The sequence below is a fragment of the Struthio camelus genome, chromosome 22 (assembly GCF_040807025.1).
Source record: "Struthio camelus isolate bStrCam1 chromosome 22, bStrCam1.hap1, whole genome shotgun sequence".
Taxonomy (NCBI): domain Eukaryota; kingdom Metazoa; phylum Chordata; class Aves; order Struthioniformes; family Struthionidae; genus Struthio; species Struthio camelus.
Genome location: NC_090963.1, coordinates 8,509,837 through 8,520,485, shown reverse-complemented (window position 1 = coordinate 8,520,485; position 10,649 = coordinate 8,509,837). Strand labels below are relative to the sequence as shown.

General features: G+C 61.1%; 1 protein-coding gene across 6 annotated transcripts in view; it reads left to right on the top strand.

Annotated features, from left to right (window-relative positions):
- The first annotated feature begins 1,892 nt into the window (after window positions 1-1,892).
- The window catches only part of ST3GAL4 (ST3 beta-galactoside alpha-2,3-sialyltransferase 4), a 54,521-nt gene continuing 45,764 nt past the window's right edge, over window positions 1,893-10,649 (top strand). For 3 of the 6 annotated variants that reach the window (XM_068916700.1, XM_068916697.1, XM_068916702.1), the window contains exon 1: window positions 1,907-2,012. Coding sequence is in view for 1 of the 6 variants with exons in the window: in XM_068916708.1 (XP_068772809.1) it covers window positions 2,010-2,012 (3 nt within the window). In the remaining 5 variants the exon portion in view is untranslated. Of the gene's footprint in view, window positions 2,013-9,220; window positions 9,353-10,649 lie in introns of those variants that run through there. The other 3 variants (XM_068916713.1, XM_068916708.1, XM_068916714.1) reach the window with 3 other exon arrangements.

Sequence of the window (10,649 nt, the reverse complement as noted above, 5' to 3'; positions counted from 1 at the left end):
GGAGGTGCAAACCGAACAAGGGCTTTAGCCCTGGGGAGAGTAGCAAGTCGGCCGTGGCCCGGAGCTCGCGGCCGCAGGACAGCGCCGCTGCGGGAGAAAGGGGGACGCGAGGCGTTTCTCCCAAGCTGCTCCTCGACCACGCGTTCCCCGCCAAGCGGCGGATGAACCTCACCGGTTCTTTGCGTGGATTTGCAGGTTGCCGAGGGCTGCTACGACCGGGCGGTTTCGGCCGCCGGCTCGGGGCTCGCCGCCAGCTGCGGCGGGGGCTCTGGCCGCCCCGTTTCTCGCCTTCGTGGGCGAGGGGGCGCGGGACGGGGCTGCTCCGAAATACCGAGGCGCGTTGCCGCCGCGGCGGGAACCTTCTCTGCGAGGAAAGCGAACGCTTCCGCTTGGCCGGCAGCCGCGGAGCAGCCCTTGTTTTGGGAAGAGGCGGACTGGCGGCTCCGGCACCTGCAAAACCAGCAGCAACGGGACGGGCTGCCGGAGCGAAGAGGCTCCCGCCGTCCGGAAGCGGCCTCGCTCCCAAAGCCGGAGCTGTTTTGCCCGCGTTTTCCTCGGCAAGTTTTCTTTTGGGGGGGCACCTTCAGGCAGAGCTGCTTCCCTCTCCCCAGCCAGGGGCGTCACGTTGTTTCGGCTTCGGCTGGGGGAACGGGTCCCGCCGAGTAAAGCCCTGGTGGGGAGCGGGTAGAAAAAGCTTTTTTTCCTCTTTTTCCCCCCTGCAGGAGCAGCCCGGCTCTGCAGAGCTTCATTTCGCGGGTGGGGGGAAACCCGTACGGCGGCGCGCCAGCCCCCCCTCCCAGGCCTGGCCGCGCTTTTGGGCTTGGGGGGCGCCCGCGCCGCAGGCGGGAGGTGGCCGGCTGGGCCGTGGTCTGTCGTGCCGAGGGGCCGGGAGCCTCTTGCAGCAGGTGGGCTGCCCGAGGGCCGCCCGGCGCCCGGCCAGGGTCTCCGCGTTTCCCACGCAGCAAGGCCACCGTCTGCCGCCGGCTGGAGCGGGGGCTGCGTGAGGGATGGAGGGAGAGAGGGACGGATGGATGGAAGGATAGAGGGATGGACAGAGGGACGGAGGGAGGAACGGATGGACGGAGGGATGGATGGAGGGATGGAAGGATGGAGGGATGGAAGGATGGACAGAGGGACGGAGGGAGGAATGGATGGACGGAGGGATGGACAGAGGGATGGAAGGGTGGACGGAGGGATGGAAGGATGGAGAGAGGAAAGGATAGAGAGAGGAATGGAAGGATGGAGGGAGGGATGGAAGGATGGAGAGAGGAAAGGATGGAGAGAGGAATGGAAGGATGGAGGGAGGGATGGAAGGATGGAGGGAGGGATGGAGAGATGGAGAGATGGAAGGATGGAGGAAGGGATGGAGGGATGGATGGAGGAATGGAAGGATGGAGGGAGGGATGGAAGGATGGAGAGAGGAAAGGATGGAGAGAGGAATGGAAGGATGGAGGGAGGGATGGAAGGATGGAGAGATGGAAGGATGGAGGAAGGGATGGAGGGATGGATGGAGGAATGGAAGGATGGAGGGAGGGATGGAAGTATGGAGGGAGGGAGGGATGGACGGATGGAGGGAGGGATGGAAGTATGGAGGGAGGGAGGGATGGACGGATGGAGGGAGGGATGGAGGGAGTGGGGGAGGGATGGAGGGAGGGATGGAGGGAGTGGGGGAGGGATGGAGGGAGGGACGGAGGGATGGAAGGATGGAGGGAGGGAGGGAGGGGTGGACGGACGGAGGGATGGAAGGAGGGATGGACGGAGGGAGGGAGGGAGGGAGGGAGGGGTGGACGGATGCCCGCAGACGCCCCGCACCCCAGCGGGGCCGGGAGCGCCCGGGACCGGCCGCCTCCCCCCGCCGCCTCCCCCCGCCGCCGCGCAGCTGATCGCGGCGCTGTGCGCAAGCGTGCCCGGGCCTCCCCTCCTCCGCCAGCCCATCCCCGGCCCCGGCTTAACTTTGGCATCCCCCCCCCCGCCGCCGCAGAGGAACCGGAGCCCCCCGCGCCCGCCCCATGGTGAGTCGGCAGCGCCGGGGCAGCCTGGCGGGGAGGGGGGGGGCGGTTGGTTTTGGGTCTGCCCGCTGGGGTTTTCCTGCCGAGCTAAAAATACAGCTGCAAAGCGGCTTTGGAAGCGGGGGGGGGGGGGGGGGGGGAAAGCTGAGCTGGCCCGCTCCGGCTGCTGTGGATGCGGCCGGGCTCTGCCCCTCTGCGAAGTTTGGGGGGGGGGGGGGCTGCGCCTTGCAACGGGGGCGGCAGAGCGAACAGCGCTGGCGAACTTCGGGCTGGGGAAAGGGGTTTGGGCGAGAGCTGGGGGGGGGCAACTGCCGGCTGCAGCCTGGGGGAGAAAGCTCGCAGGGGCTGTTGAAAGCGGTCCTAGGTTACCGCCGGGGCGCAGCTCGCTGCTAGGGCGCGAGGGGAGGCGGCGCGTTGCCCCCCAGTTTGCGTATAAAGGGGAAAAGGCAGCGCCTGGGTTTTCGGGTGGCGCGGCGTAACGGAGGCCGCGTCGCGCACGCGAGTGGGGGGAAGAAAAGCCCCTTTCCTGTGATGTCCTCCCGACCGGTGTCGTCGTCGCTGCAAAAACCGATCCCGACCGCAGCAAACCGAGCCCGGCCTCGAAAGCCTGCGTCCCGCGGGACAACGTCTTGGTGAAAGAGGTGTGACGGCCCTGGCGCGCAAGCAAACCAGCCTTTGGGCTGGGTAAATCGCTGCTTTTAAAGAGAGGAGGGAAAAAAAAACCCCTTAAAACCTGCAAAGTGATTATCCGACGCCTCCGAGCGCTCCTTCAAGCGCAAAGGCTTCGCGGGGCAGGTCCCGCTGTCCGCCTTCCCCCCCCCCCCCCGGCTCCACCACCGCCTGATCGGGAAGGTTGGCTGGGGAAGGAGCAGCTGCTGCCGGCCCCCCCGGGGCAGGGGAGCGAGGGGCGCCCTGGCCTGGCCTGCCGGCGGGTCTTGGGGGGCTCCCCTGCCTGCAGAGCCCGAGGTGGCGCTTTGATGAACGCCATCCAAGCCCAGCGATTTCAAAGATCGCCCCTGGCACACGCGGCAAGGCCCCGAGCAGCTGGGGAAGGGGGACCCGCGTGTCCCGGTGCTTCCTCTGCTCCTGCCCGGCGCCGCTCTCTGAGCCGAGCAGCCTCAGGAGATGCGGGGCAGGTTCGGTGCCAGGCCTGCGCTGGGGGGCTCGCTCGCTTTCTGGGTCAGTACGCGCGCAGGTGGCCTCCGGGTGGGTGGGTTTTGTGCTCCTGAGTAATCCTGACCTCCCGCCCCGGCCTCAGCCCAGCGTGCTCAGCTGCAAAACCTTGCTCCTTACGAGCCTGCCTCGCTGGGAGTGACTGGATCTCCTCTTTCAGCTGATTCCCATGTGGAAGCAACCCAGAAGACACGGGGGGATACTGGGAAGAGGCACAAGCAAGGCCTTTTCTTCACGGCCAAAAGGTGGGGAGGTGAGCCAGAGTTGGACCCCTCAGAGCGGATAAGCTAGCCCTGGAGAAGAGCCTCTTTTTCCAGACGAAAAGCAGGTGGAAAGCTTCCCAGGTTAGCTCGATGCCTCCCATAGTCATTACAGACCCCAGAAGAAGAGAGATGGGTTTGGCATGAACGTGGAGAGGAGCTCTGCCTAGAGGCGGGGGGGACACCTCGCGCCTTCGGAGACCTCCCGTCCCGCTTAGCATCTTCGCGTTGCCAAATCCTGGAAGGAGGTGCCAGAGGAATTGCCCCGTCAGGTGCCTCCTGCGGGCTGGAGACGCGTTGCCGCTTGCCGTGAGCGGACGGGGGCCTGCGCCAGGCACGGCCGCGGCGGGAGCTTGCCTCTCCCGCTGCCTGGCCCTGCGCGCCCGTCAAGGTTCAGGTGCTGCCCCACGCCGTCCTGCCCTGCTGCGCGTGCTGCTTGGGCTCTGCGTGGAGCCCTTCGCTCCGGCCGGCTGGGCTCGTTCCCCGCGGGAGGTGAGGACGCTTGTTGCAAAGGCATGAGAAAAACGACCAGCGTGGCTTCTGCCTGCCGGTCTCTCAGCGCTGGGTCTCCGCGGCGTAAACCCAACGGGTTTCCTTGTCCGCTGAGGCCTGCAGGGGAGAACAAAGGCCACCTGGCTTTGTGCTGCCTCGCGTCCGTCGTTTGGACGTGGCAGGTCCGGCACCGGGAGGGCAGCGTCTTGCGTGCGCGGGGCGGTTGCTGAACGGCACCACCGCAGAAGTGACTTTACTAGTTCTTCCTGGAAAACGTTGGCTATTGCTGGATATTTCCACTGGGCTCTTAGGTGTTTGCACGCGGACGCTCCCCTGGGCTCGGCTGCTCGCAGGGGTCTTGTCTCCAGTCCTGCTTCGCTTCGGTTTCCCCGGCTAGCTAACAAACCTGCCTGCACGGTCCTGAGGCTCGGTCCGGTACAGCTGCTCCCGGGGAGGTACTTGGAGTCCACGGGCTGGAAGCTGCTCCTTGAAGCAGTCTTTCCTTCCCTTCCCCACCAAGTTTTGGCCTCTTTCTAGCTCTGGAAGAGTAGCCAAGGCCACCAAACTGGCCCGGCCTCGGGACCGCAAAGCCCCGTTACAGCCTTGGCGAGCCCCCGACAAGCGCGACGCGATGCAGCGCCGTGGCATCGAGTCTTCCTCGTGCTTTGCAGGGCATTGTCCTCAGAGGAGTAGCATCTGGCAGCTGAAAGGGCTGCGGGCCTTCAGCTCGCTCTGGGCAGGAGTTGGGGATCTGGACGTTCCCAAGCCCTCTGGCCCACGCTTGCTCCTGCAAGGGAGCCCAGGAGAGCTCGGCAGCCGCGGCTGGGGGCGAGTTTCCTCGACCGGAGTGAGTTCCTTCTCCCTTGGCGTGATGGGTCGGTCGCTCGCGGGGCTGTTGAGCTGTTAGTGGCTTGGTAACTCCTGTCTGTCTTCGTCCTCTCGGCAAATCGTTCGAGATGAGCTAATTAATTTCTGGCAGTGGAGCTTTGGGAAAGCCCCGCTGAATTTGCCTTTCTTCTCTGATGGGTGGCTCTGCTGGGATCTCCCTCCTGCCGCTCTTCCAAATAAAGAGGCTTTCAGCGGAGCAGACCGATTGCACAGACTCTGTCAGCTGCCTTCATTGAGGCTTTACATGACAAGTGGCTGTGCAAAGTGACACGGTGGCCCTTTGCAAACTGCTCAGAGAGCTCAAGTCCCGAGAGAGGCCGAGAACCCTGTGGTTTTAGCCTTTGTCTGCAAAAACAATGCAGCTGATTTATTTTAAGTCCGTACAATGAACCTCCTCCCTTTGCTTAAGGAAAGGGCCGGGAGGCTTCACGCGACTCGCCGCTCTCGGGGCGCTCTCCGTCCGGATCTTCGGAGACCGGGGCTCAGCCGCGCCTGCGCCTGGCGGGGGGACGCGCCGGGATTGGCGGCCGCGAGCGGCCAGCGCTCTTCGACGGCCGCCTTCCCGTCCGTGCGGGCTTCGGCCCCGAAGTCGGAGGAGGGTGGACAAGGCGCGCGTGGTGGGTCTTGGTCCTGGCAACGTTGAGGGAGCTGCCGATGCAGTCGCCCGAAGTTTAGCTGGATTCAAGGATGGCTGGAGCAGAAGAGAAATCCCCCAAGAGCTATTAAACAGAGTCCTGGAGGCAAGCAGAGGGGGAGGCCGAGGGAGTATTTGGGCACGTAGCCTCTGCTCGCCCCGTTGGTGGCAGGGCACCCAGTGGGATGGGTCTCCGAACTCGTGCTGTATGGCTCGTTTCCGTTTCCGGATGGGACCGCTCAGTCCGGACCGGCTGGAAAACTCACCTGCCTGAATTCCCGGCTGGCTTGCTTGCCACCAGGTCGGCGTTTTGCCGCGGTCTGTTGGCCGTTCCCTCGCTGCTGCTCTCGGCTTTGATTACCTCCAGCCGCGTGTGAGGCCCTTTGGCCTCGAGTCCAGCCCTGCTTCCTCGCTGGAGCGCTTCCTTCCAGCTCGCTCTCGTTGCCAGATCTTCTGTGCCTCAGCAGTTCACGGTCTCCCTCCGTGGTTCTCTCCCTGAAACGCCAAGCTTGCTTCATGTCCGGGCTGGGACATCGCTTCCAGCCTCTCCAGCTGCATTTATCGGGGCTGGCAATGACGACACCAGTGACTGGCCTCTTCCTGGGGCCCTTTTTGTCACCGAGAACGTGTGTTTCCTAAGGTGCCATTGTGCAACAGTCAGCTGCAGGAACGTGCGTGCAGCGTAGCCTCGTTTAACCTCTCTTTGGCTAATGACGGGCTGACCTCGTTCTCTCCCCGGCCACGTGAATTTCTCTCGGTGCATCCAAGATCTCGCATGCTTTTCCCCGAAGCAGTTGAGCGTCTCTGAAGGCCTCGGAAGGACGGGATGTGAGAGGTCTGAACGGCTCGCTGCTCTCCGCTTCCCTGGGCTTTGGGGACAGGGATTGGGGAGCAGGTGGCACAGTCACAGGTGTGAAGGCCGAGGTGGCTCTGCTCTCCCCGTACCCTTGCCCGTTCCCAGAATGGCACAGAAAAAAGGGACGTGTCCCACGAAGGTGAAAACAGCATTGGGGTGAAGGAAGACGCTGTCCTGGGCACGTTTTGAGTCCGAAGCCCTTCCCTGATCGGCAAAAGCTCTGGGGATGCTGGGCTACCAGCTCCTAATGACATGTCAAATCTATAACGAATTCCTAATGTCGTTATGAGCCGTAGCATGGGATCATGGTGGACTCTTCCTAACCCATGTGCTTAATTAGCTACATCATTAGATGGCTGCTTTCTCCTCCAGCTCCAGGCGATGATTTAATAGCAACTGCTATAGCAGTGCACTGAATTCCACCAGGATGCAGGGTAATGGCTCTGTAAATGTAAATATGAGAGGAAGAAGGCTGTTGGCACAGGCAGCGCTTTCGGTGGCTGTCTCCAAGAATTTTGACTAAAGTCTGCCACGGAGATCTAGGAGTCGGAAGGGGTTGTGTGGTGAGGTGGGGTATCTTCTGGAGCAGAGACGATGGCTCTGATCAGGCCGTCTTTCCAGTCCTATGTCCCTAACCCATCTGTTGAGTGAAGACGTGTATTTAAGTCCTTTTTTGGGGAGTGATTTAAAGTTGGAGCAACCATACTCCTGTCTTTAAGCCTGGATTTTTATAGCGCCTGTCTTTTGTAGCAGAGAAAAGTCTTGTGCTGTTTTATAGCTAGAAAGAAAAACAACCAAGCAGAGGAGGAATTGCAGATAAAATCTCCAGTCCATCAAGGAAATAATAGTGTCAGCAAAGGCAGAAAGCCTTGACTGCAGAGCACGGGACAACGTCCCGCTTTCCCATGCTTAAACCCAACAGGCTCAAATAAGGAATCGGCCCGTGGTTTCCGGCGGGAACAAGTGACAAGGAATCCCTTTCCCGTGGAGCTAACAGCGGTCTTCCTGCCAGGCTGCGCACAGGCTTAAGGGAACGCAGAGCCCTGATGTCTTACTCTCTGTGGCGGTGAGAGGTGGAGGTACGCGCTGACTGCAAAGCAGGGAGGCATCGTCCTCCTGGGACTGCTGAGCTCTCATCTGCTGCGATTTATATTCTCCTCGTCCACCTCTTCCAGAGCCCGGTTTCGGCTGGGTTTGGCCGGTCGTGATTTCCCCCAGATGCTTGGCAGCTCTGGGTAAAGTTCCCGTGGCAGATAGTGGCATTCAGGTAAACGTAGGATTTATACCCGGGGCTCGGTGGGCTTTATAACTAGTTATTTGATGGTGTCCATAAAGCGGTGTGCATCTGCCACATATTCTGTTGCTTATTCTCTTATGTAAGCAACAACATCCTGTTGCTTTAGTCCCTCGTATTTCAGAGGCAATTGGGGCTGTCAGCGTGCAGAGACGCCAGTCCCCTCTGGAGAGGGTTTGTCATCGGGACCCGCAAAGATGCAGGCAGAGCCCTGGCTCTGGAGCTGCGTCTTTGCAAGGAAAACGCTCTGCAATTAGTTGGCCGGCTTACAGGAGGGATCAACGCGGGTAGGTATAAATCTGCCGTGAAGGCTGGCAGCTTTAGGAGTCAGTGCAGGAAAAGGATGGAGGAACGATTTCCCGTTCCCTGCAGTTGGCCCTGCTTTCAGCTGCTGTCTTGTTGAGAGCTTTGACTATCGCACTTTCTTTTTCTTTTTTCCCTTTTATTTTTGGTGGGGTTTTTTTTTTTGTTTTTTGTTTTTTTTTCTTGGCAGGTTTCATAATGCAGCAATTGTGTAAGGAGCGGTGATTTCACATGCAGCCTGGGCTTGCTGCTTCCCGGGGACAAACCTGCCTCCGCCGTCTCCTGCCGAGGTGGGCTTGGCCCGTGCCTTGACGAGACTTTCCCCCGCTGCCCCAGACCTCGTCCGCCCCAGGGACCCGTTCCCTCTTGGGCGCCTCCTGCCCACGGATGAAACGCAGCTCTGCGCGCTAGCTTTGCCGCCTCCCTGGCTGGGGGATGCCTTTTGGGGTCGGGCGGAAGACGATAACTTGGCTGGAAGTGCCGCCTCCTCCCCGGGATGCTCTCGTGATCCTCCGCAGCCGGCGGCGGGGGGAGAGGTCGGTGGCCCTGTCGCAGCCGCGGGCACGAGAGCACCGTCTCCTGCCTCCGACGGCGGAGGCTTTTTGCCCTGAGACGCGGACGTTCGCGCTTCGAGATGGACTTTCAGCCCCGTGGGCGCAGCCCGGGGCCGAGGAGCGGTCTCCGAGCCGCGGCGGCAAGCTGCTTTTCAGATTGCCATCGCTGGGGCAGCTCGCAGGAAATAGCTGAAGCTCGTGCTGGTGGCTCGGCCTTTCTCTAATTTTGCGATAAGTAGAAGAGGAAGTGATTTTACCGTTTGCACGGCTCTTGGCAAATTCTGGTTCTCTCTTTTTTTTAACCTCCTCCTGTTACTGGCTGTGCTCGCACCACCTGGATGTCTGGGGGAGCTCGTCTTTCCAGGAGAGCACGACTCCTTTGGTGGCTGAGACCCTCGCGGGAGTGTGTGTTTATTGATCTTTTTCTGGGAAAATCCTGCCTCTTCTTGGGAGAAGGAAAAAACAAAACAAAACAAGGACTAGTTCCTGCTAATCTCTTGTATTTACAGCTCCTGACCCCCTTGCACGTGACTGGGGGTGGGATTGGAAGTGTCCTCCGAGAAGAGGAGAGCTGAACGTGGCCGGCGGTGAAACGCGAAGCTGTTGAGCTGACCCCGGCTGCAGCTCAGCGCGCTCTGGCCTCCGCCTCGTCGTCTTGAGAAGGAACGAGCCTCCCTTGCAGTTTGGCGGCGGCTTGTTTTGGACTTGCTAATGCTTCGGGCCGCCTCGCCGAGCGGCGCAGGTTTGAACGGGCTCAGGCCGCTCTCCAGGACGCGCTTCACCTTGTGCCAGAGGGCCTCCGAGCCGTCGCGCGGGCACGGCCGGCGGGGCGGTTCGCGGCCGAGGACTCGCGCGGGACGGTTACCGCCGAGTCCTCGGCGCCGGGAAGGTGGGTGGATCAGCGCGTGGGGGTGGGCCGGGAGATGCCCGGGTGGCACGAGGTTTGGGGAGGGTGGGGTCATGAGTTTGGGTCCTGATTTGGGTGAAGGATGGGGGAAACCAGCCTGTTGCGCTCTTGCGGGCGGGCGTAGCTGAGTCTCTCCGGCCGGGTGGTCCGCGCCGGGGCCAAAGCAGATGTTTAGGGGAGCTGGATTTAGTAGGCGTTGACGGATGGAGCAAAACGCGATCCTTGCTACTCCTACATCCCCTGGGCTGCTGCGGAGAAGGACGTGAGACGGGACGAAGCTCGGCCGAAGGGAAGGGGAGGCAGCAGGTCTGATGCGGCTGTGCAAACACCAGCGTATTTGGGTAAACGTTGCGAAGCGAAATGAGAATTTTTCTTGGACCTGCTCGGCTGAGGCTGTGATTGCTTTGGCTCGGTCCTTGCGTGCGAGCCAGGAAAACGCGGGGTGCTCTCGCTCAGCTAGTGCTTTGCTTGAGCCGCTGCGAGGGAGCGGAAGGAGAAGGGTAGAACAAGCTCTGGCCTCTTGGACCTGCTCCGCTGTGTTCCCCTTTCCACGGCTTTGGGGCACGCGGAAGCCGGAGGTGGCGCATGCCAGAGGAGGGTGTGATGGAGCACAGGAGTGTTCGGGAAGAGCAAACACTCATGCCGCAGTGGGGCAAGCGGGTGCACGGGGTAAACGCACAGAACGCTTATTTATTTATTTTTCTTCCCCGTGATTCTTCTTTGGGGACGAATTGCTCTTGCGCAAAGAGAGAGATTTGCTGGGCTGAAAGCGATGTCCGTATTGCTTCAGGTAGACACTTGAGGTTTCCTAAGCATGCGAACCACCATGTTTGTGTGCAGCTTCTTTATATAAAGGGGATGTGGGTGTTAATGTAAACATACAGGTTTTCTTTCTTTCTTTTTTTTTTTTTTTTAAGGTGTATGTGTATGTACTGGACGTGTAAAAAGGCACGACAGAAATGTGTAGTGGCTTAAAAGTCTTGGCAAGCAGCCTTCATCTGTGACCGGTTTGTGTGTCGGGGTGGCACACGGTGGCCGGGGCCAAGACCGCGGCACCGCGGGTTCCTGGCGCCGGCAGCTTTACGTGCTCGGGGCCGGCTCCGCGGTTGCCTGTGCTGGCTCAGCTCCCGGGGTGTCGGATGGGGATTTGGGGGCGCTCGCGCTGCTGCGCATCCTAGCTAGCTGGCGCAGGGAAACTGCCCCCATCCTGCGGTTTTGGGGCTGGCTGGAGAGCTCTAGAGCTTAGACCGCTGTGCCCATCCCATGTAGAGCAGCCTGG